A 25,835-nucleotide genomic window follows, 5' to 3' on the forward strand; every position below is an offset into this window, starting at 1 on the left:
TTCAAATTAATTGAAATTTAATGTTTTTAATTTAATTTAATGTTAATTTGCACATACATCATGGTAACTGGCCCTTTTGGTCAACCAGCCATGCCACCCATTACACCACTCCGCCCCCCCCTGCCGTGCATTTTGAATGCTTGGATGGGCGGTTGGCTGGGGCAAGGGAGAAAGTCTGTGACTGGGCATCGGGAGCTCGGATGGGTGGGTGGCCGGAGCGAGGGAGAGGGTCCGTGGCTGGGTGACAGAAGCTCTAATGGGTGAGTGGTTAGGGCAAGGGAGAGAGTCTGTGGCTGGGTGACGGGAGCTCGGATGGGTGAGGGAGAGAGTCCGTGGCCAGACGTCAGGAGTTCGGATGGGCGGGTGGCCGGGGCGAGGGAGAGAGTCTGTGGCCGGGCGACGGGAGCTCGGATGGGCGGGTGGCCGGGTCCAAAGATAGGGGGGGTCAACTTTTCCACAGGTCAAATGGAAAACGTGTGATCTTTGGGCCCAAGAAGTGGAGAGTTGACTATTACTCGGAGTCCCACCAAATTTTCTATGTTTCTCCAGCACTTTTGTTCCCTGCTTGTCTTGATGGTCATTTATTAAACTCTTTTTGCTTGGAAAGAGAATTGGAAATATCCTTAAGGGTATTGGGAAGTTGTTTCGGACGGCCCAGTCTGTATTGAACCATTCAGATGTGATGTTTCACTTGGTTAAAAATGGATATTTGGGGGTGGAGTGTGGAGATTATGTCCTGGGTGGGTTACTGATGTGCATCATTGACCAATACCGACTCTCCTCGCTGTTTGCAGCGCAAGATCTCCACCACCTTCGACAGGAGTCAGAACAATTGGCGAAAGACATGGACCTGAGCGTGGTGAGGCTGCAGTTCACGGCCTACCTCCCTGACAGTGAGGGCATGTACACCCTCCCACTCGAACCCGTCATCTCCGATCCCATCTTCGACAGCAGTAAGTAATAAGATATGCGGCAATAAAAGCGTCCTGGAGAATGTAGCCAACTTGGAACCACACCGAGCCAAGGGGTCAAAAACAATGTTTATCGAATTCGAGAGGTTTATAAAATCCCACATTGCTTTGTTCACAAGTTACTGATGAGACTGCATCTGGAATACTGTGTGCAGTTCTAGTCTTCTTACTTGGAGCATACAGCACAAACAAGCCCTTCAGCCCTCAATCTTGTGCTGACCCATATATTCCTTAAAAAAAAGCTAAACCCTCCCTACTCTGTGTCCCTTTATTTTTCTTCCATCTCTGGGCCTAAGAGTTTCATATATGCCCCCAATATTTCAGCGTCCACCACCATCCCTGGCAAAGAATTCCAGGCCCCTGCAACTCTGTATAAAAACCCTATCCTTGACATCTCCCTTAAACTTCCCTCCCTTTACCTTATACAGACGCCCTCTGGTGTTTGCTGATCCAGCCCTGGGAAACAGGTGCTGGCTGTCAACCCTATCTATGCCTCTCAGAATCTTGTAGACCCCTGTTAAGTCTCATCTCGTTCCTTCTACACTCCAAAGAGAAAGTCCCAACTCTGCTAACCTTGTCTCATCAGACAATCCAGGCAACGTCCCGGTAAATCTCCTCTGCCGCCTCTCCACAGCTTCCACATCCTTCCCTTAAAGAGGTGAGCAGAACTGAACTTGAGGAAACATGGACTGGCTTTGGAGGTGGTGCAGAGGAGGTTCATCAGGTTGGCCTATGAGGAGAGATTGAGTCATCTGGGTCTGTACTCACTATAATGTAGAAGAATGAGAGGGGATCTAATAAAACAAAATTATAAATTATAAAATTACGATCAAGGTAGGTAAGTTGTTTACATTGGCAGGGAGACCAGAACTAGGGGACATAGCCTTGAGATTCAGGGTAGTAGATTTAGGACAGAGATGAGGAGGAACTGCTTTTCTCAGAGGGTGGGGAACCTGTGGAATTCCTTGCCATTGAAGCAGTGGAGGTAACCTCAGTAAATATATTTAAGACCAGGTTGAATAGATTTCTACATAGTAGGGGAGTTAAGGGATATGGGGAAAAGGCAGATCGGTCGAGATAAGCCCATCATCAGATCAGCCATGATCTCATTGAATAGGGGAACAGGCTCGTCGGTCCGGGTCGCCAACTCCTGCTCCTAGTTCTTGTACCTGAGGCAAACGAAGAAGAACTGCCAGGTGTAAGTCAACCAGGCTGGTTTCTGGTGAACCCAGACAAACTCACATAGTCCTGTGTGGCAAGGGGCAGGTTGGGACCTCGCAGTTGGGTAGCTGGAAGCGATCAATGTTAAGAATGAAGAAATGACCGAGGGCCAGGGCAGGGTGTGTGTTATGGCAAAGGCTCCTGAACTGTTGTGGGTAAGTCATGGGGGCGTCAGTGTAGGGAAGGGGCCCTCTGTTTTCGCGGAAGGGGAGGGGCCCTCCGTTTTCGCGGAAGGGGAGGGGCCCTCCGTTTTCGCGGAAGACATGCAGGCTTAATATCTGTTAGCTTGTGGAACGAGTGTGGTGTCTCTGGCACTTGCATTGAGAATGCAGCAGTTGCCAACTCTGGGATAGAGTGCTTCTGAGTCACGGAAGTTCCCGCGGGGAGTTTTCAGTTTGAACTTGCAGCAAGCAGTCTGATGTGGTCAATGGGAGATACCAAGAGCAGAGCTGTAGTTTAAATTTAGACCCACGGCACGGTAACAGACCATCTTGACCCACAAGCCTGGGCCCCCCAATTACACCCAATTGACCTACACCCCCGTACGTTTTGAAGGGTGGGAGGAGAGAGCCCACAGAAAAACCCACACAGACACCGGGAGAATGTACCAATTCCTACAGACAGCGCGGGATTCGAACCACGGTCCTGATCTCTGGTGCTGTTAAGGTGTGGCGCTAACCACTGTACAGTAGTGGCTAAACCAGTAAGCAATGGGGTGTATTGTCCACTGTCGAGAGGAAATTTTGTTGGAATTCAGAAAGGAAAGAAACTTAAGAACGATCTGAGACTCATACACTGGGCTAAAACCACCATCCTGGAGGGGAAGACAATGTCGATGTTGAGGGGAGATGTTTGGGGTTGAAGTCTGATTGCGGAGAGGGGGCAGCAGCAGAAGGAGGAGAGGGTGGGAGGGATGAGGGGTGAGACGACCAGTCAGGGAAGGATGGACAAATGAGGAGAGGATGGGGTGGTTGGGCGACTGAAGATGCCAGGCATGAGGGAGAGGAGGAATGGTGGGTAGATCAAAGTGGGCCAGGGAAGGGGGGGAAGGTGGATGCACAGGTGAGGTGATTGACAAAGGAAGATTCTTTCATAGGCCCCCAAGCATTGTACAACTTGGGTGGCACGGTTAGCTTGTGGTCAGCGACCAGGGTTGGACTCTAGCGCTGTATGTTCTCCCCGTATCTGCGTGGGCTTTCCCCAGGGGGCTCCAGTTTCCCCCACCCTCCAAAATGTACAGGGGTTGTAAGTCGATTGGGTCTAATTTTGTCTGTTTGATTCAAAACTTGGGTTCTTTCAATGAAGAGTGGAGGGAAGCAGAATTCTTCATAAATTAGACAGAGGAGGTAAAAATTAGAAGAAAACTCTTGAGTAAAATCAAAGTACTTGAGGGTGAAAAGTGAGGTTGAAGAGGATGGAGAAATCATGAAATGATTTTTGTGGTGACACCAAAGGTTCAGTGTTGAAAGAACACGTGGGTTTGGATTGCTGGAGTTTGGGATTGAGAGGGTGATGAGGCATCGAGTGATTAATCATGTGCTTAGTGGCAGAGAAGGGGCGGGTTTTTCCCAGTGGACTTACCCTGGTAAGTACGGCCCATTCATATGAAGACCTCAGGAGCTGAGAATGGGGAAATTCCCTGCCATTGCCTCTAAGTTTACGTTTGGATTTGTACATGGTTCTAAAACACGTGGCACTATCTAGGGCAGAAAACCGCAAGGATGGAATTCGTTCTCCTGTGTCTGTTTGCGAGCTGGTGCACCTCACAGTGAGAATTTTCATCATTAAGCCAAGTGCCACCCTCTCGGCCCCCCACTAAATTCTAATTTCTACATTTTGCTGTGTTTTAATATTTTTTGACCTTGTTTGGCAGAGGCTCCAAACGCTTCCAACCTGAAGATCGTCAGGATGGACAAAACGTCGGGCTGCGTGCTGGGCGGAGATGAGATTTATCTCCTGTGTGATAAGGTTCAGAAAGGTGAGTTGGCATCAGTCGATGAAACAAGAATATGGGGGCATCTCGAGCTGAAGTCCAGGCACCGTGGGATGGGCCCCCAAGTGGCTGCTCTCCATTTACGGCTGGTGTTGGGAAGCTATAATATTGTGAGAGCTGATTGTCATACAAGTACAGATGTTTCAAAACTCAGGTAGGGGGAGGGGGGATGGCTCTGTGAATAGAGAGGGAAAGGGTGGAGAGCTAGCTGGGGGAAGGGGAGGGGGAAAGGAGAGCAGGTTAGCAGAAACCGGAGAAGACCGTCGGCTGGAGAGCCCAGATGGAAAAGCAGGTGTTGTTCCTCCAATTTATGGGTGATGTTGGTGAGATAGTACATGAGGCCTGGACAGACATGTCAGCGTGGGAGGGGGGCACGGAATTGAAGTAGTTGGCCACTGGGAGATCCCTGTCGCTGACACGGACAGAGCGAAGGTGTTTAGTGAAGCGATCTCCCAGTCTGCACTCTGTCTCTCCGATGTAGAAAAGGCCACAAAGGGCATACGCCACGTCAGATGGAGGCTTTGGAATGATGAGGCCTGGCACTGCACCCAGAACTTTGTCCTGGGATCATTCGCAGTGCATCATTGATAACAATAGGCTCCAAGGCAGGTGTGCTCGAGCCTGGCCTCTGTAAGTGCCCGCTCTGCAACCTCTTCCCTGTGGTCTGTCTGTCTCTCGCCCTCTCCCGTGGGAGGAGAAGAGTGAACCAAGACTCCAGGCATCAACAGGGGGGCAGGAGGAGTCACGTGGTGGAGTAGTGGCCGGTCAGGGAACTCCAGCCCTCTCCGGAAAAGTTTAAAAAAAACAGAGAAAACGCAAAGGCACAAACACGAAAATTAAAATAAAGTGAAAGTAAAGGTGGGAAGAAAATGGCAACGAAGAAAGAAAAGTTGAAAGCAACGGAAAGAAGAGAAGAAGAAAAGACATCGGAAGAAGAAGGTGAAGGCCTTACCTGTCCGAGGAGGCCCGCTGTGGAGAGAGAAGCCCGCTCCCTCAGGTCAGTTGAAGTCCCGAGCTTGGGACTACAAAAATGGCTCGCGGAGCCAAGCAAAAGTGCGCATCGCGCAAGACAAAAAAAACACTGACAGGAGGGGGGACCAGCTGAGGAGTCGATCTCCACAGCTGAAAATGACAGCCACAACACAACAACAAGAGGAGAACATAGAAGATAACGAGAACAAGAAAGAAGAGAGTAAAAAAAAATCAAAGAAACAACAGATGACCAACCCAGAGGAAGAAGAAGAGGAAGAACACAGAGAAATGGAAGAAGAAGGGAAGGGCAAGACAATGGATTTTTTTTTAAAGAATATATGGAATCAGTAAAAGAATGGCAATCACAAGAATTTAGTGAAATAAAAAGAAGAATAGAAAGTACAGAAGAAAAAATGAATAGATTAGAGATGGTCATGTCAAATATAGGAAAAAGAGTGGACAAGGTGGAAGAACGAGAAACAGCCGTAGAAATGGAAGTAGAGGACTTAAAAAAGAAATTAGAAGAATCTAATAAAAAAGTTAAAGAGACACAAGAGCTGTTAGCTCAGAAGATAGATATAATGGAAAATTATAATAGAAGAAATAATATAAAGATAGTGGGCCTTAAGGAAGATGAAGAAGGCAAGAATATGAGAGAATTTATAAAAGATTGGATCCCCAGGGTCCTATGAAGTCCAGAATTACAGGAAGAAATGGAAATAGAAAGGGCACATAGAACATTAGCCCCTAAACCACAACCACAACAAAAACCAAGATCCATTTTAGTAAAATTCCTAAGATATACAACAAGAGAAAATATATGGGAGAAAGCAATGAAGAAAATAAGAGAAGACAAAAAGCCACTGGAATACAAAGGTCAAAAAATTTTTTTCTCTCCAGATATAAGTTTTGAACTCCTGAAGAAGAGGAAGGAGTTTAATACAGCAAAAGTGATCCTATGGAAAAAAGGATATAAATTTATGCTAAAGTACCCAGCGATACTTAAAATAGTTATTCCAGGGCAGCAAAACAGACTATTCTCGGATCCGGAGGAAGCACGAAAATTTGCAGAACAACTACAAAACAGACAGAGATGAAGACTTGTAACGAGAGCAAAAATGACCACGAACTATATGTATGTGTGTATATGGGTGTATATATATATATATATATATGTGTGTGTGTGTGTGTGTATGTATATATGTGTGTACATGAGTGTGTATTTAAAAAAAAATATATAGAGTATAGATAAGAATTAATAAGGGAAAGAAAGGGAAGAGAGGAAGTAAGGAGGGAATTAAGAGAGTGACCTTTGTTGTATATGAAAATTAAAATCTTTTCTGGGGGGGCTGGGTGGGGAGGAGTTAAGGTCACTGCGAAATCAGTTGACGCTTGCGAGTGAATTCGCAAATCCAAATGGAGAGGTGAGATGTGGTTGCCCGACAAGGGATAAAGGGCAACTCAGGAAGGGGATAGTGGGGTTAAAGAAATTTTAGATAGGAGAATAAGGGAAATGTTTGATGTTTTAGAAATGTTGTCTTATAAAGTGTTCAAAAAAAGAAAGCAGAAATGGATAAGAAGGAAAGGTGATGATGAGGAAACGGAAAGGAAAGATAAGCAAAGTATGAAATGGCTATGTTGAACTATATGACTTTAAATATTAACGGAATACATAACCAAATCAAAAGGAAGAAACTGCTAAATTTACTGAAAAAAGAAAAAATTGATATAGCATTCGTGCAAGAAACACACTTAACTGAAGTGGAGCACAAGAAATTAAAGAGAGATTGGATAGGACATGTAACAGCAGCATCATATAATTCAAAAGCTAGAGGAGTAGCTATATTAATCAGTAAAAATGTACCAATTAAAATAGAAGAGGAAATAATAGATCCAGCAGGGAGATATGTAATGATAAAATGTCAATATATTAAGAATTTTAGAATTTACTCAATGTATATTCACCTAATGAAGAAGATCAAAAATTTATGCAAGATATCTTTTTGAAGATAGCAGACACGCAAGGGAACATACTAAAAGGAGGGGATTTCAACCTTAATTTGGATTCAAACATGGATAAAACTTGGAAAAAAATTAACAGAAAGAACAAAGTAACCAAATTTATAATTAAATTGATGCAAGAAATGCAACTTTTGGATATATGGAGGAAACAACACCCAAAGGAAAACGAATATTCATATTATTCGGGTAGACATAAAACATACTCAAAGATAGACCTATTCCTGTTATCAGCTCGCATGCAAGACAGAGTTAGGAAAACAGAATATAAAGCTAGATTATTATCGGATCACTCACCCCTGATATTGACAATCGAGTTAGAGGACATCCCTCCAAGAATTTATAGATGGAGATTAAACTCCATGCTACTTAAAAGGCAGGATTTTAGAGAATTAATTGAAAGACAAATTAAAATGTACTTTGAAATAAATACGGAATCAGTGAAAGATAAGTTTATACTATGGGACGCAATGAAAGCGTTCATCAGAGGGCAAATAATAAGTTATGTAACCAAGATGAAGAAGGACTACAATCAGGAAACAGAGCAGTTGGAAAGGGAAATAGCAAATATAGAAAAAGAATTAGCAATGAAGGAAGACACAACTAAAAGAAGAGAACTGGCAGATAAAAAAATAAAATATGAAACACTACAAACATATAAGGTGGAGAAGAACATTATGAAGACAAAACAGAAATATTATGAACTAGGAGAAAAAATGCACAAAATTCTAGCGTGGCAGCTTAAGACAGAACAAACTAAGAGAATAGTATTGGCATCAAGGAAAAAAGACAAACAAATCACATATAAGCCAACGGAGATTAATGAAAACTTCAGAGAATTCTACGAACAATTATACCAAACTGAAAACGAAGGGAAAGAAGACAAAATAGATGAATTTTTAACTAAAATTGAACTACCGAATTTACAAATAGAGGAACAAAATAAATTAACAGAACCATTTGAAATAGTAGAAATACAAGAGATAATAAAAAAAACTACTGAATAATAAAACACCAGGAGAGGATGGATTCTCAATAGAATTCTATAAAACATTTAAAGATTTATTAATTCCTCCCCTCCTGGAAGTAATCAACCAGATTGATAAAACACAAAGCTTACTAGATTCATGCAAAACAGCAATAATTACAGTAATACCAAAGACAGGGAAAGATCCACTCGCACCAGCGTCATATAGACCAATATCTTTACTTAACACAGATTATAAGATAATAGCTAAACTATTAGCAAACAGATTAGCCGACTATGTACCAAAAATAGTAAATCTAGACCAAACTGGATTTATTATAAAAAGACGAAAAACAGACAATATTTGTAAATTTATTAACTTAATTCATGCAGTAGAAGGAAATAAAGCTCCAACAGTAGCGGTTGCTTTAGACGCAGAGAAGGCCTTTGACAGAGTAGAATGGAATTATTTATTCAAAGTACTACAAAAATTCAGCTTACCAGAGAAATATATTAATTGGATTAAAGCATTATATAAGGGGCCATTGGCGAAAGTGACAGTAAATGGATATATATCAAAACAATTTAACTTAAGCAGATCAACAAGGCAGGGATGCCCACTATCGCCCCTATTGTTCGTGTTAGCCATAGAACCACTAGCAGAGCTGATAAGAACAGAAAATAAAATAAAAGGGATAAAAATAAAAGACAAGGAATATAAAATCAGTTTATTTGCAGATGACATTATAGTATACTTAACAGAACCAGAAATATCAATAAAAGAATTACATAAGAAATTGAAGGAATATGGAGAAGTGTCGGGATACAAGATTAACGCAAATAAAAGTGAAGCAATGCCAATGAATAATGCGGATTTCTCAAAATTTAAGAAAGAATCACCATTCAGATGGCAAATGCGAGCAATGCGATACCTAGGTATACAAATAAATAAAAACCTCAGCCATCTATATAAACTCAATTCTTATCCACTAATGAAAAAATTACAGGACGACTTAGAGCATTGGAAAGACTTACCACTAACACTAATAGGAAGGATAAACTGTATTAAAATGAACATTTTCCCAAGGATACAATACCTATTTCAGCATTGCCAATACACTTGACAGAGAAATTCTTCAAGGAGTTAAAGAAAATAATAAGGAAATTTTTCTGGAAAGGGGGGAAACCGAGGATAGCACTAGATAAATTAACAGAATGGTATAAACAAGGAGGCTTACAACTGCCAAACTTTAAAAATTATTATAGAGCCGCACAATTAAGATACCTATCAGATTTTTATCAAACAAGGAAAAGCCAGATTGGACTAGATTAGAACTAGATAAAATAGGGGAGAAGATACCCGAACATATATATAAATGGGATGAAAAATTGGTACAACGTAGGAATTCTCCAGTATTACATCATCTGCTCAATATTTGGAAGAAGATTCATGTAAAAAGGAATAAAACAAATTACCAATTACCAAAACTAATACTGACGCAAAATCAGCTAATCCCTTTTACAATAGATAACCTTTCCTTTAGAGAATTGGAGAAAAAAGGGATCAAAAGAATAGAAAATTGCTTTACGAGAAATAAATTATTATCCTTTGAACAAATGAAGGATAAATATATAACTCACGATACAGTGTTGGCATACTACCAACTGAAATCCTACTTGAAGGACAAATTGGGAATCAGTCTGAGGTTACCAGAGGGAAGTAATTTTGAATATGTGATTACAGATAAAATGATAATCAAAAAATTTATAACAAACATGTATATTAAACTACAAGAAAAGGAGAATGAGGAAACAAATGGTAAAACTAAACAAAAATGGGAACAAGATCTAAACATAAAGATAAAGAAGGAAACATGGGCGAAGTTATGCTCAGGAACTATGAGAAATACAATAAATATGAGGTTACGTATGATACAATATAACTGGATACACAGGCTATATATTACACCTCAAAAGTTAAATAAATGGGACCCAACAGTATCTGACAGATGGTTTCGCTGTAAAAAAGAAATGGGAACAACAAGTCATGCAATCTGGACATGTGAGAAAGTGAAAAAATTTTGGGAATATCTAAACCAGATATTAAATAAAATCACAAAAAGCAATATACCAAAAAACCCAGAGATCTTCCTCCTAAGTAACATAAAAAACAAAGAATTTGGACTTGATTTGGATGGTGCACAAAAAAGATTTGTTATGATCGCCCTAGCTGTAGCAAAAAAATGTATTATGTCAGCCTGAAAATTAGAAGATAACTTGAGAATGCAACAATGGTATATAGAAATTAATAAATGTATTCCATTAGAAAAAATAACATAATTTAAGAAATAATATTACAATATTTGAACAAATATGGGAGCCATACATGAAACATAATAGAGAAAACCTACCGGGGACATCTACCACCTAAAATGACAGAAGGAGAAGAGAATGAAAAGATCTGACTCAGTGGAATTTCTTGTTTATTTTTATTGAGTGACAACATTGTTTGACGGGTTTAATGTATCTTAGATTCTGAACTTTAAATGAATGGGAGGGGAGGTGGGGAGGGTGGGATTGGAAGAGCAAATGACACTATATATTGGAAAAGGAAAATGTATGTATCTTGATCAATGTGGTTTATGGTGTGAAAAATAAAAAATATAAAAAAAAACAGGGGGGGGGCAGCTGGGAACAGTACTCTGACCTCTTGTTCAGTGTGGCCAGGACCCTTTGAAGGGCTCCGACCAGAAAGTCCAAGCGCGGAATGAGCAGTTCTTGTTTCTTTGCAGATGACATCCAGATCCGTTTCTACGAGAACAATGACCGTGGCTGGGAAGCGTACGGAGACTTTGGTCCCACGGATGTTCACAGACAGGTAAATGCTTGCTAGATGTGAGAACAATTTAACTCAGGTTGGATCTGTGGAGCAGACTCGATGGGCCGAATAGCCTATTTCTATTTCTTGATCTTTTGATCTTGTAACCCCACCCCTTTTCCCACACCCACCTCTCCACCCACCCCTCCCCTCGATGTATTGAGCCATGTGAAGCTGTACCTGGTACTGCCAGGTTGGAGGGACCCATCCCATTTGGCAGTGAGTTGCATGTCTCCACGAGGTTTGTGCAGCCGTCCTTTGTCAGTGGAGCCGAAGTTGGTCCCTGCTGCTCGTTCGCTCGCTGCCATGGACCCAGTTTGGCAGAACCTGCCCAGCGCCGCCAGTGATGGGGCGTCAATCCCCTCCTGCTGCCCCCACACCGTGGTACAAGCAGGCTCGAAGGGCCGAATGACCTGCTCCTGCTCCTATCTTCTATGTGCTTTCGATACCATCAGTGCTTCACACTGGAGGTGGTAACCAGGAGGGTGTGAGATGTGACCTGTCCAACGTGGACACACTGATTCTGGATGGGTGTGTTTCTAGAATGGGGTTTGAACCAGGGTTTCCCTGAGCGGGGATAATTTGATCGTCCAGTTCCTGCCCTCCCTGTCACCCATTCAGAATGTAACGCACAAATATGCTGGAGAAACCCAGCAGGTCATGCAGCGTCCTGGGAAGTTGAGGGTAACCAACGATCCGGGCTTGCGCCCTTCATCTGGAGGTAGGGAGAGGGGGTGGGAACAAGCCAGGGAGTGGGGCTACCATCGAGAAGGAGGAATAAGAGCCTGAAGGCGAGCACTCAGCGGCGTGAGGTCAGCTTCTTTCCCTCCGCCATCAGATTCCTGAATGATCAATGAACCACAGACACAGCCTCACTTTGAATTTGAATTTAGACAGGCCCTTCTGGCCCACAGACCCATGCCACCCAATTAATCTGCAACCCCCCCCCCCCCATACATTTTTTTTTTGAAGAGTGGGAGGAAATCCATACATGGGGAGAACAAACAAGCTCCTTACAGACCTCGCCAGATTGGAACTGGGGTCGCTGGCGCGGTAACGGCATCACACTAACCTCTACGCTGACTGAGATTTGCACTACTTTTTATTTATTTTCTATGGTGGTTTCAATAAATGTTTGCTCTGTGACGCTGCCACAAAACAACAAATTTCCTGACTTCTTTATGACGATCAATTCTGATTCTGGGGGTGGGGGGGTGGTGTGGGTTGGGGAGGTCCACAGGCTCACAGGTGGGTACTGGTGGGAGGGTCGGAGAGAAATAAGTGATGGGGAAAGAGGGCAGCTCTCCAGGAAGGGAAGAGGGTGGGGGCTGCAAGAAGGGAGACAGAGGGGAAGGGAGACGGAGAGACCGGAGGGGAAGGGAAAGAGAGAGACTGAGGGAATGGGGGGAAATTGGAGGTGGATATTCCCGTGTTGGTTCTCTTCAAGGGTCTTGACATTGTTCCTTGGTTTCTCTCTCCTCAGTTTGCCATAGTTTTCCGGACCCCTCGTTACTGGGACATCTCCATCGAGAGGCCCATCACTGTCTTTGTTCAACTGAAGAGAAGGAAAGATGGGGAAACGAGTGAAGCCAAAGCCTTCACGTATTGCCCCAGGGTGGAAGGTAAGAGCGGCGCTGAGACATAGTGAGTGAAACACGGGCATCTTCAATAGCTAAACCATGGAAATACTGGAAGAACCCAGCCGGTCTCACAGTGTCCACAGGAAACAAAGATGTATCACCCATGTTTCAGGCCAGAGCCCTCCCTCGCGAGTGAGGACAAGTTCTGCCAGCCGGTTGAAGAGGGACTGGTTGTGTTTGGGACACAGAGACCCAGGTGCTGTTTGGGGGCTGCTGCAAGTGAAATAGAGAAACTTGTGGTGGGTCTGAACTTACCACGTGGTAACACCCTCTGTCGTTTGGTTCCTCAGTCTGTGGGGGGTGGGGGGGGGGGGAATGTGTTGGAGACTGAAGTGCTAAGCTGACACTCCCCTTGCAGTGTTGCCTGAGATCGGGAATGAGTGAATGCTGTGTTATAGCGCCAGAGACAGGGGTTCGAATCCCACACTGTCTGTAAGGACTTTGTCCTCCCCTGTGTCAGCATGGGTTTCCTCTGGGCTCTCTGCTTTCCTCCCATGTTACATTGGATGTAATTGGTCATGGGCCCTTGGGGCTTTCTACCGTGATCTACCACTCAAAACTGTTAAAGTTTAATTTTGTGCAGTGTCAAAGATTACATGAGGGAGTGAAGGGTTGACAGGAGAGCCCCTCCCCCTCTCTTCGCATACTGCCCCACCCACCCCCTCATCACAAAGACTCCTCCTCTTTCCCAGCCCTTCCCTCCTGCCAGCGGTGATGCTCCTGACGTGAGCACTGACCCCCTCTCTCCCACGTCCCGGGTCAGTCCCAGTCTGTCCCACCCTCTCCTCTCGCCCTCTCGGCAGCGTCCTTCCTTCCCATCTGCCTGTAAGTCTACCACCCAACCAAACAGCATTCCTCCGCACCACAGTACACGTGCACACAATCTCGCACCTAGGCGCACAGTCTTACATGCAGGTGCACAGCTGTGCACGCAGACACAGCTCCCCCTCAGCCCCAATGCGCAGCACTTAAGAATCGCATATATCCACATAAAGATATAATTTAGAAGAAATATATATAAATATATTGTGAGGATTCACTCAGTACGGCCACCGGTCAGTCCCAGAGACTGTGGGAAGAGTCTATTCCCCACCCCGACTGCCCCTCCTCCACCTTCCTGATGGTGGTGGTCAGCGTTCCTGTGTGCTGGATGGAGAGGGTCTTTGAGTTCCCAGTGACTGTGGTCAGTAGAGGGTCAGGAGCCCCCGTGATCTCCACCATTTTGACCAGGGTCCAGGATTCCTTGCTCCCCGCCTTGGCTCTGCCTCGTGACCCGTTACGATTTCTTGTTCTCATGTTGTGCCTGGGTGTCCCAAACCCTGCCTCAGATCCTCTCCTTCCAACAGACCGCGAGGAAGTCAATCGGAAGAGGATGAAGAGGCTGCCCCATTTCTCTGATCATTTCGGCGGAGGTGCCCCATCAGGGGGGTCTCCTGGGATCGGAGGAGGGGGACAAGCTGGCGGAGGAGGTGAGGCTCCTGAATACGGAATGTGCCCCCCTTGGGTGGCCCTACACCCTGTGGTGTTCACCACAGCTGGTCACTGGATTCCAGGGGAGGGGAGGGGATGGGTGGAGGGGGGGGGGGTAGTGTGGTCGGGGAGGTTGGGCATGGAGGGGAGGAGAGTGAGCAGGGGTGGGGGTTAGGGTGGGTAGATGGGTTGGTGCTGATGGTTGGAGAGGGGAGGCGAGGCCCCGGGAGAGAGGGGAGGCGAGGCCCCGGGAGAGAGGGGAGGCAAGGCCCCGGGCGAGAGGGGAGGCAAGGCCCCGGGTGAGAGGGGAGGCGAGGCCCCGGGCGTGAGGGGAGGAGAGGGAGGCCCCGGGCGTGAGGGGAGGAGAGGGAGGCCCCGGGCGTGAGGGGAGGAGAGGGAGGCCCCGGGTGAGAGGGGAGGGGAGGGAGGCCCCGGGCGAGAGGGAAGGGGAGGCCGGCCCCGGGCGAGAGGGGAGGGGAGGAGAGGGGAGGCCGGCCCCGGGCAAGAGGGGAGGGGAGGTCGGCCCCGGGCGAGAGGGGAGAGGAGGGGAGGCCTGAACTCTGATGAATCAGTTGTCAGAAATCTTCTTGTCATGTTTCAGGTTTTAACTTCTTGGGCTACACGAATAATTATGGTGGCGCACTGTGGCCGAGCCATCAGGGCATGCAACACCAAGGGGGATCACAAGGAGGGATGGAGCTCGCCACAGACCAGGTCTCTCAGGACAATGCTTCACCCCAGGTCATGGTCAGCTCACCGGAGGAGGTGGAACAGATCAATGACCAGCCGGCCCACCTGTCATCTCCTGGTATGTGATGCAGACGGAACTGGGGCCAGGTGGTGCTGGTCAACGTGAGCACCTTGGGCTGGGAGGACGGGCCTGGAACTCTGGGCATGGTGGGAAGTGGATTTGGGTTTGGCAGTAAGCTCGGCGCTGGTTCACAACCAGCCAAGGCCTTGATGACAACCTCCTCTAAGGGTGGATGTGACATTGGTGGGTTGGTGACGATTCCACCTCTGGGTGTGGGACAAGTTGGACGATAGGCGAAACACAATTCTGGAGAAACACAGCAGATCAAACTGTACTTGATATAGATAAAGATACACGTTTCGGGCTTGAGCCCTTCATCACGGTTCTTCAAATGCGCTGTCTATGAGGAGTTGTATGTGCTCACCGTGTCTACGTGGGTTTACCCCGGGAGCCCCGGTTTCCTTCCTTCATTCAAAACGTACCGTTGGTGTAGGTTAAGGGGGTGTAAGTTGGGCGGCAAGGACTTGTGGGCCGAAATGTTTTTTACACCGAGAGTGGTAGGTGTTGGGAGTGCCCTGCTGGTGATGGTGGTGAAGGCTGGAACAGTAAGGACTAGACTCTTGGGCACCTGAACGCACAAGAAATAGAGGGTGACGCACGTGTGGTTGAGAAGGGTTAGATTGTTGTAGAGTATGTTTATGTAGGTCAGCACAGTCTTGTGGACTGAAGGGCCTGTACTGTGCTGGAATGTTCTATGTTTGGGCCGTAGGGATTTGTGTTGGGTTCTGGATGGTGCAGATATCCCTGAATCACTGAGCTTCCCCTTGGGGTCCACGTAAAACCTGGTCCGTCACCCCAACTCCACTTCTTTGGGGACCTGCTCTCCCCCCCGCGATGTCTGTGGACTCTCCATGGTGCGGTGAGGTGTTGGTCAGCACGCTGACTCTCTCATTGTGCCCTTGCCCCACAGAGCAGTTGTTTGGCTTGCGGGCCCTGCACATCACAGAACGCACAGCCCGGGCCCTGCTCGACTACGCCATCACGGCAGATGTGCGCATGCTGCTGGCAGTCCAGAGACACCTGACCGCAGTGCAGGACGAAAACGGAGACACGTAAGTCTTGCCATATGCAGCCAGGCACTCATGAGGATGATACCTGGTGAGGTGGTCCCCAACGCTCACCTCCACCTCCCCATTCCTCCTTTACCCCACCTTCACTCCAACCCAACCGGCATGGTGTTACCCACACCCCCTCCTCTCCACACCCCCTCCTCTCCACACCCCCTCCTCTCCACACTCCTCAAACCCCACCACCACTGTAGCCTCATGACGTTGAACCCATACCCATGTGGGGGAGGGGCACCAGAGACCAAGAGGGGGGGGGAGTACGGGTGATAGAGTGGGGAAGAGGAGGGGTATGGGTGATGGGGAGGGGGAAGGGTGACCGGGTGGGGAGGGGAGGGGTACAGGTGATGGGGGGGGGGGAGGGGGATGGAGTGGGGAGAGAGGGAGGGGTGACGGGGGAGAGGGAGGGGCATGGATGTTGGGGCAGGGAGGTGGAGGGATATAGTTGGTGCGGGGTGACAGGGCAGGAGAAGGATATGGGTGATGGGACGAGGAGGGGTATGGGTGACGGGGTAGGGTGAGGGGGAGGGGTATAGATGATGGGATGGGGTGCTGGTTCCCCGCTGCTCCATGACCCTGTAAGTGATGAGACGGTCGGTCCACAGCTCCCTGCATCTGGCCGTCATCCATCAGCAGCCGCTGGTCGTTCAGCACCTGCTGCAGGTCATCGTCAGCATCCCTCGGCAGGACATCATCAACACCCACAACCACCTGCGACAGGTGAGTCTCCCTCTCCCCACCCCCACCCCCATCCCTTCCCGTCCCCCTCTCTCTGAGAATGTGCAAGCTCCTTCCAGACAGCGGTGGATACAAGTCCCCGGTCGCTGATGCTGTAACCATTGCACTGACCACCAGGCCAACCTCTCCCGGGTTCCACATTCCTAGAAGGGCACTCTCCACATCCCAGTCTCGTAATGTCCTCTGTTTGGTGGGGGGGCAGCGTGGTTTGGCGTTTGTGCGCTCTCCCTGGGTCTGCATGGCGTCCCTTCGGAGGGCTCTGCTTTCTTCCCACCCTCCAAACTGCACCAGGTTGTAGGCCAATTGGGTGTAATTGGACAGCATGGGCCGGAAGGGCCTGTTACCGTGCTGTACATCAAATTTAAAGTGAAATTCATTCCTTTTCTTACACGGCTACTGAGTTCCTGTAGCAGAGGGTATTTAGCTTCAGGTTCCAGAGTCTGCATTCTCCATCGACATACTGTGGGTCAGACGCGTTGTGCCCCAGCCCCAGGGCGCTGGGCAGGGCAGTGAGAGTGCGTGGGCAATGATTGTGCTTCCTGTGTCTCAGACCCCGCTCCATCTCAGTGTGATCACCCATCAGTACACGATGGTGGAGTTGCTGCTCACTGCCGGGGCCAACCCCACGATCCTGGATCGCCGTGGGAACTCCGTCCTCCACCTTGCACTGCACAGGAAGGATGAGAAGATGGTGCGATTGTTGCTGCAGCAACTCAAGTCTCCAGAGCTGAGCAAGCTGATCAGGTTGCCTGACTGTGACGGTAGGTCCTGGGTGGGGGGGCGTCTGGGGTCTGGAGGATGAGTGGGACCTCGGGTATGGCTGGGGCCCGGTGACTGGCTGGGGCCCGGGGGCTGGGTGGATCCAGGGGCTGAGTGGGACCTGGGTTATGGCTGCGATCCAGGGGCCAGGTGGGACCTGGGGTTTGACTGGGATTCGGGGGCCAGGTGGGACCTGGGGTCCGGGGGCTTGGTGGGACTGGGTTATGGCTGGAGTCTGGGGACTTGGTGGGACCTGGGGTATGGCTGGGGTCCGGGGGCTTGGTGGGACCTGGGGTATGGCTGGGGTCCGGGGGCTTGGTGGGACCTGGGGTATGGCTGGGGTCCAGGGGCTTGGTGGGACCTGGGGTATGGCTGGGGTCCGGGGACTTGGTGGGACCTGGGGTATGTCTGGGGTCCGGGGGCTTGGTGGGACTGGGGTATGGCTGGGGTCCGGGGGCTTGGTGGGACTGGGGTATGGCTGGGGTCCAGGGGCTTGGTGGGACCTGGGGTATGGCTGGGGTCTGGGGACCCCTAACTAGTGACCTAGCATGGACACAGAACATCTCACTTGTCAGGAAGGTGCAGCAGCGGCTGCATTTCCTGAAAAGACGAAGTGTCCACCATCACGTCAACCTTGTACAGGAGATCTATCGAGAGCATCCTGGCCGGCTGCATCACAGTTGGGAACAGTTTCTGTCTAGAGCATCCACAGAGTGGCAGAAAGGATCACTGGAGTATCCCTTTTCCCCCCCCCCCTCTCCCCCCAATCGATGTGATCTTCTGGGATCATTGTCTGAAAAGGACCCCTTCCACCCTGCACACAGCATCTTTCATGCTGAACAAACAAAAGAACTGCTCACACTGACCTTCTAAGACTCTCATATTCACAAAACAATATTTATTTAGTGAACGACCAAAGGAACTGCTCGCACTAACCACCTGAGACTCTCATTTCCACAAAACAATATTTATTTGTATAGATATGAACACTTGTCCTGCATGTATATTGTTTGTCAGTATGTGTCTGGTTGTGTGTCTGCGTGTAGAACTGTCATGGGAAGTCAAGCAGTCACGTACTCTATGCAGATTAATGCGAATGAGGGTGGATAAATCCCCAGGGCCTGACAAGGTATTCCCTCAGACCTTTAAGGAGAAATTGCAAAAATATTTAAAACGTCCTTAAAAGGTGCCAGAGGATTGAAGGGAAGCTCACATTGTTAAATTGTTTAAAAAAGGCTCCAAAAGTAACCCGTGAAATTACAAGCTGGTGACCCTGACATCAGTAAATTATTGGAAGGTGTTCAAGACATCGGGTGAACAATTATTTGGATAGCCAGGGATTAGGGATTATTAGGGATAGCCAACATGGCTTTGTGCATGATAGGTCGTGTTTAACCAATCTTATAGTGTTTATCGAGATTACCAGGAAAGTAGATGAAGGAAAGGCTGTGGACGTTGTCCACGTGGATTTTAGTAAGGCCCTTGACAAGGTCCCACGTGGGAGGTTAGTCAGGAAGGTTCCGATGCTGTAATTCACAATGAAGTAGTGAACTGGATTCAACAATGGCTGGACGGGAGAAACCAGAGGGTAGTGGTGGATGGTTGCTTCTGAGACTGGAGGCCTGTGATGAATGGTGTGGGTCAGGGATTGGTGCTGGGACCAATGTTGTTTGTTGTCTATTTCAATGATCTGGATGATAATGTGGGGAATTGGATCAGCCAAAGGGCCTGTTTCTGTGCTGTAATGTTCTATGATTCTAAACTAGCAGTACCCAAAGTCGTTGATGGGACCATCCAGGGTGGCGATGTGCCAGGGGGGGTCAATAAACTGGGGTGTGGTCTATTTAAAGTAATTCAGCACATGGGGGAGGCTTAGCTGCCATGAACCTCGTGCGCCTCTGTCACGCTTCCCCCTCATCGCGCACGTGCCAGTGGGCCGTGCACGAACTGCAGACCCCAGGACAGTGCATTTAACAGGTAAGTGCCCTTTAATTTGTCCTCCATTTGGGGATATAGGGACAGGATTCCATGCCTGGGGGTCGTTGAGGAACCATGTAGTCCCTGAAGGGGTCGACTATCTGAAAGGTTTGGGGACCGTGCTGATCAAAAGCAATGCCACAAAACAGTCAACTTGGGAAATGTACAAGAGAACAATGTTGTTGGATTCCCAAAATGGAGGCACAGTTAGTGCCACACTGTTATAGCGCCAGCAACCGGGTTCAGATCCCGCACTGTAAGGGATTTGTCTGATCTCTCTGTGTCTGCGTGGGTTTCATCCGGTTTTCTCCCATCCTCCAAAGACGTGCGGGGTTTGTTGGTTAATTGGTCACATGGGTGGATTTGGGTGGCGTGGAATCGAGAGTCAGAAGGACGTGCTATACCTCTAAAATAAAAATGAAAGTGGGTTGTGCGTGGCCAGGAGACCCCATAAATCGTGTTTCCGTGCAACATCGAGGGGCCAAACAGAGAGTCCCACCCCCTCGCTCATAACACCGTGACCCAATCTCTCAATGCCCATTCACTCCCAGCTCTCACCACGCATCCCATTCATCCACCGACCTGCACGTCTCTGGGCCATTGGAGGAGAAGGGAACACATGGGGTAACCCCCACACCAACCCCCCAAGCCACAGAGAACATCCAAACTCCATATAGACTGCGCCCCAAGGTCAGGACAGACCCCGGTCACTGCGGCCCCATCGACGTGTTGCTGCACTACTCTGGCAACCCTGCTCCCACTGCTCTGGATGGGGAGTCCTCATCTGTCCTTCGACTGGAGTCCCCAGCAGATTATCAGTGCCCTTTGCTTCATCCCACACCCCTCAGCACTGTCCCGTCCAGCCAAGACGCTGTCATCTGATTGTACAAGTACAACCCGATGAAACAACGTTCTCCAGACCTCGGAGAAAAACACGCAAACTCAGAACCAGACATTACACACACACAGACAAACAATACACATGCAGGACGGTATTTTATGTATAAATAAATAAATATTGTTTCGTGAATATGAGAGTCTCGGAAGGTCAGTGTGAGCAGTTCATTTGGTTATTCACCGTTCTCACTGCCCATGGGTAGAAGCTGTTCCTCAACCTGGTGATGCTGGCTCTGATCCTCCTGTATCTCTTCCCCGACAGGAGCAGCTGAAAATGTTGTGTGCAGAGTAGAAAGAGGTCCTCAATGATTTTACGCACCCTCTTAAGTCAACGATCCCAGTAGATTATGTCGATGGAAGGGGGTGGGAGACTCGAGTGATCCTTGGAGTCCCAGGGACCAATCCTTTATTGTCGAGACAGGTGTCCAAGCCTTGGCTCAAATCTGCGGCAAATTTGATGGCCACGATCTTCGACGTTGACTATCTCTGTGCAGTTCCCCTGTTGTTCTCCCAGCCCCGAGGTCGAGATGGTGCCGAGTGTGTCCACAGAGAACAGGGAGTGAGTTGGGCAGTCTCTGCCTTGTTGTTGCAGCGAGTTCACTCGTCTCGAGAGTGACAACCTCCCTTTGCATCATCTCCCCAGGACTGTACCCAGTGCATCTGGCAGTGAAGGCACTGAGCGAGAGGTTGGTGGAGCTTCTGTTGACCAAGGGAGCAGAGCGGAACGTGGCTGAGCAGAAGAGTGGCCGGACTCCTCTGCACTTGGCTGTGGAGATGGGCAGCCTGAAGCTGGTTGGATACCTCGTGGATGTAAGGTTCTGCCCAGGCCAACGCGGACATCTACATCCTGCTCCCCATTGCCCAACACCCCCCCTGCCCAACACCCCCACTGCCCGACACCCCCCCTGCCTGACATCCCCCCTGCCCGACAGCCCCCTGCCCGAAACCCCCCTGCCCGACACCCCCTGCCCGACACCCCCCTGCCCGACACCCACCTGCCCGACACCACCCTGCCCGACACCACCCTGCCCGACAACCCCCTGCCCGACACCCCCTGCCCGACACCCCCTGCCCGACACCCCCTGCCCGACACCCCCCTGCCCGACACCCCCCTGCCCGACACCCCCCTGCCCGACACCCCCCCTGCCCGACACCCCCCTGCCCGACAGCCCCCCTGCCCGACACCCCCCCTTGCCGACACCCCCCTTTCCAGACACCACCCCTGCCCGACATCCCCCTCCCCGACACCCCCCTGCCCGACACCCCCCTGCCCGACACCCCCCTGCCCGACACCCCCCTGCCCGACACCCCCCTGCCCGACACCCCCCTGCCCGACACCACCCTGCCCGACAACCCCTGCCCGACACCCCCTGCCCGACACCCCCTGCCCGACACCCCCTGCCCGACACCCCTGCCCGACACCCCCTGCCCGACACCCCCTGCCCGACACCCCCTGCCCGACACCCCCTGCCCGACACCCCCCTGCCCGACACCCCCCTGCCCGACACCCCCTGCCCGACACCCCCTGCCCGACACCCCCTGCCCGACACACCCCCTGCCCGACACCCCCCCTTGCCGACACCCCCCTTTCCAGACACCACCCCTGCCCGACATCCCCCTCCCCGACACCCCCCTGCCCGACACCCCCCTGCCCGACACCCCCCTGCCCGACACCCCCCTGCCCGACACCCCCCTGCCCGACACCCCCCTGCCCGACACCCCCCTGCCCGACACCCCCCTGCCCGACACCCCCCTGCCCGACACCCCCCTGCCCGACACCCCCCTGCCCGACACCCCCCTGCCCGACACCCCCCTGCCCGACACCCCCCTGCCCGACACCCCCCTGCCCGACACCCCCCTGCCCGACACCCCCCTGCCCGACACCCCCCTGCCCGACACCACCCTGCCCGACAACCCCCTGCCCGACACCCCCTGCCCGACACCCCCTGCCCGACACCCCCTGCCCGACACCCCCCTGCCCGACACCCCCCTGCCCGACACCCCCTGCCCGACACACCCCCTGCCCGACACCCCCCCTTGCCGACACCCCCCTTTCCAGACACCACCCCTGCCCGACATCCCCCTCCCCGACACCCCCCTGCCCGACACCCCCCTGCCCGACACCCCCCTGCCCGACACCCCCCTGCCCGACACCCCCCTGCCCGACACCCCCCTGCCCGACACCCCCCTGCCCGACACCCCCCTGCCCGACACCCCCCTGCCCGACACCCCCCTGCCCGACACCCCCCTGCCCGACACCCCCCTGCCCGACACCCCCCTGCCCGACACCCCCCTGCCCGACACCCCCCCTGCCCGACACCCCCCTGCCCGACACCCCCCTGCCCGACACCCCCCTGCCCGACACCCCCCTGCCCGACACCACCCTGCCCGACACCACCCTGCCCGACAACCCCCTGCCCGACACCCCCTGCCCGACACCCCCTGCCCGACACCCCCTGCCCGACACCCCCTGCCCGACACCCCCCTGCCCGACACCCCCCTGCCCGACACCCCCCTGCCCGACACCCCCTGCCCGACACACCCCCTGCCCGACACCCCCCCTTGCCGACACCCCCCTTTCCAGACACCACCCCTGCCCGACATCCCCCTCCCCGACACCCCCCTGCCCGACACCCCCCTGCCCGACACCCCCCTGCCCGACACCCCCCTGCCCGACACCCCCCTGCCCGACACCCCCCCTGCCCGACACCCCCCTGCCCGACACCCCCCCGTCCTACTCCCCCCCTCCGTCCGGCCCCCCCCCCCCCAAGTCCGACCCCACCCCAGACCAACTTCACCTCGATGTGCCGAATCGTTTTCCCTTGGCACCATGGCTGAGCTGCTGATTATCAGCCCGATTGGTTCTGACCGTGTGGGGTGCAGGCGGGGGTGGGGTCTCCTGGTGGAGTGGGTGGTGCCTTGGTGGAAGGGGAGCCTGTGTTCCTGACGTAACGTTGTTGCTGTTCACAGGCAGGAGCGGATGTCGACGTGCCGACGTTTCAGGGGAACACCCCACTGCATCTGGCAGCCGGCTACGGGTTCCCAGCCCTCACCGCAATGCTGCTCGGCGCAGGTTTGTGGTAGCCACGCGTCTCAGTGACTGCCTGTATCCCGACTCACCGGCCGCGCATTTATGTAGCACCCTGCAGCACACGAGCAGGCCCTTCAGCCCACAATGACTGCACTGTACATGATGCCAATGTCCATGACACATGCACCTTTACTCCCTGTACTTTCACACATCTGTCTCAAATTTTCCAGCACCATGGCCCCCCTCACCCCCAGCCCCCCCCTCACCCACAGCGTCCCTTTCACCCCCAGCGCTCCAGAGTTGTCCATGTTCGTTCATCCTCTCCATACACTCATGGTGTCTAAACCCAGGCAGTGACCTGGAATCTATGCCCTTTACAAAGCCCCCCACCTCCTTCCTGGAATGGGGGTGACCGGTAGTGCACACATGTGCATCCTGACCAAAGTTGTTTAGTGGTTTGGTGCTGTGATGGCTGCTCACCCCCAAAACTGTCAAGAACATTTCTCCTGTCCCATCGATGAGAAATGTTCTTCATCGAGCCCCGTACCAAAGGGTTTTCCATCATCAATGCACACGCCTGTCACCAGATATGAAATCCCCTGAGGATAGAATTCCTTTAGATGGTGAATGGCCTCAGGTCTGGTCTGCTGCCCCCTCCCCTGGGCTTTGCCACTGAGTCGTTGGGCATAGATGTGACCCTGACCCATGGTGACCTTCCTGTCTGTACAAATCCCACGTTCTTACCTTTCCAGTCCTGGATTGATTTTTCAATTGTTATGTCAGTGTTTCGTAAATGTGAAGATCAGATAAGTGCAAAGTGATGCATTTGAGGAAGGACAAACCAGGAGGAGTGTGGATGAACAGGGATGAACTTGAGGTTCAAATCCATACATCCCTCAAGGTCGCCACACAGGTTGATAGGAGAGTGAAGAGGCCCCATGGGATGTTGGGCTCATTAATAGGGGGATTGAGTTCAGGAGTCTAGAGATCTTGTTGCACCTCTACAAATCTCTGGGAGTATTGTGTTCAGTTTTGGTCACCTCATTACAGGAAGAATGTGGGGGCGATGGAGAGAGGGCAGAGGAGATTGATTAGGATGTTGCCTGGTTTGGGAAATAAGCCTTATGAGGCAAGGTTAGCAGAGCTGGGACTTGTATCTTTGGAGCTTAGAAGTATGAGAGGAGATTTGATAGAGGTTAATGAGATTAAGGTGGACAGCCAGCACCTGTATCCCAGGGCAGGATCAGCAAATACCAGAGGACACGTGTACAAAATGAAGGGAGGGAAGTTTAGTGGAGACGTCAGGTGTAAGTTTTTTTTAACCCAGAGAGTTGTGGGGGCCTGGAATACCTTCCCAGGGATGATGGTGGAGGCTGAAACATATTTAAGAGATTCTGAGATGGACACATGGATGGAAGAAAAGAAGTGGGTTGCGGGTCGGCAGGGGTAGGTACTTTTTTGGTAGGAATATATGGGTCAGCACAACATTGTGGGTTGAAGGGCCTGTACTGTGCTGTAATGTTCTATGTCATAATAACACAGAACATGTAATATTACACAAAATTGCCTTCTGCCTGCCATAAGGCAGAGAGTCACCATTTGTCTCGCCTGGTGCCCCTGACAGTATGAAGGAAAGAGAAGCAGGGTGACCAAGTGTCCATGGATTCATCTCCGCAGCCGCACGGACTCCTGTCCAATCCATTGGCCGCCCGAGCTCCGAGTCCAAACCTCCGATGCGATCAGGGAGCCCCCGGCGCCTGAGGCCCATCGGGAGCCCCTCAGCGCCCTCTCAAATCCCGGATCCGATACCTGGTTCCCATGAGCCGAGATCCAGCAGCTCGTGCAGGTCCCCCAACCGCATCGCCTGGAGTCTGAGTGGGTCCCTCAGCTACGGACCCCTTGGCCAGTCCACTGCCGTGATCACCATCTTGCAGAGTCATCTCCTCTAGTTCTCAACAGGGGGTGTGTGTTTCCCCCCCCCACCCCCCACCACGGTTACTGGTTCCCTGCATCAGTCCACTGCTCCCTGCGGAATCTGCAACCCCTTGTGGCCACTATCTCCACGGGGGCACGATTTCACTTACCCACCTTTTGCAGGCAAGATGGAGGGAACGGAGATTTAGTTGGATTTGGGCATCATGTTCCCGAGCTACACTTACACCAAAAAGACTGTGTCCCTGCGTAATTTCTGTGAACGATACCTCCGTGACTGGCATGCCCATTCTGTCCCCGTCTCCGTCCTCCACTGCCCCCCTGCCCATTCCAGGTGCAGATCGAAATGTGCAGAACTATGAGCCCATCTCGGACTCTGAGGAAGAGGATGATCTGGGGATCTGCCGTGGACACACACCGCTCGACATCACCAGTAACCAGAAGGTATGTGATCTTCCTGAACCTCTGTCAGCATCTTGATTTGATCACCCCCTG

The 25,835-nt window shown here is 50.8% G+C and overlaps 1 protein-coding gene across 1 annotated transcript; it reads left to right on the forward strand.

Annotated features, from left to right (window-relative positions):
- The first annotated feature begins 749 nt into the window (after positions 1-749).
- LOC138736389 (nuclear factor NF-kappa-B p100 subunit-like) lies at positions 750-25,835 on the forward strand. Its single transcript, XM_069885855.1, has 12 exons — positions 750-953; positions 4,066-4,170; positions 10,936-11,021; positions 12,505-12,643; positions 14,008-14,130; positions 14,733-14,939; positions 15,853-15,994; positions 16,612-16,726; positions 17,295-17,505; positions 21,021-21,187; positions 23,348-23,450; positions 25,675-25,835. Exons 1-12 carry the CDS (start codon positions 752-754, stop codon positions 25,818-25,820), a joined length of 1,746 nt encoding a protein of 581 aa, XP_069741956.1. The 5' UTR covers positions 750-751; the 3' UTR covers positions 25,821-25,835.

Source organism: Narcine bancroftii, chromosome 6 (genome assembly GCF_036971445.1).
Source record: "Narcine bancroftii isolate sNarBan1 chromosome 6, sNarBan1.hap1, whole genome shotgun sequence".
NCBI lineage: Eukaryota > Metazoa > Chordata > Chondrichthyes > Torpediniformes > Narcinidae > Narcine > Narcine bancroftii.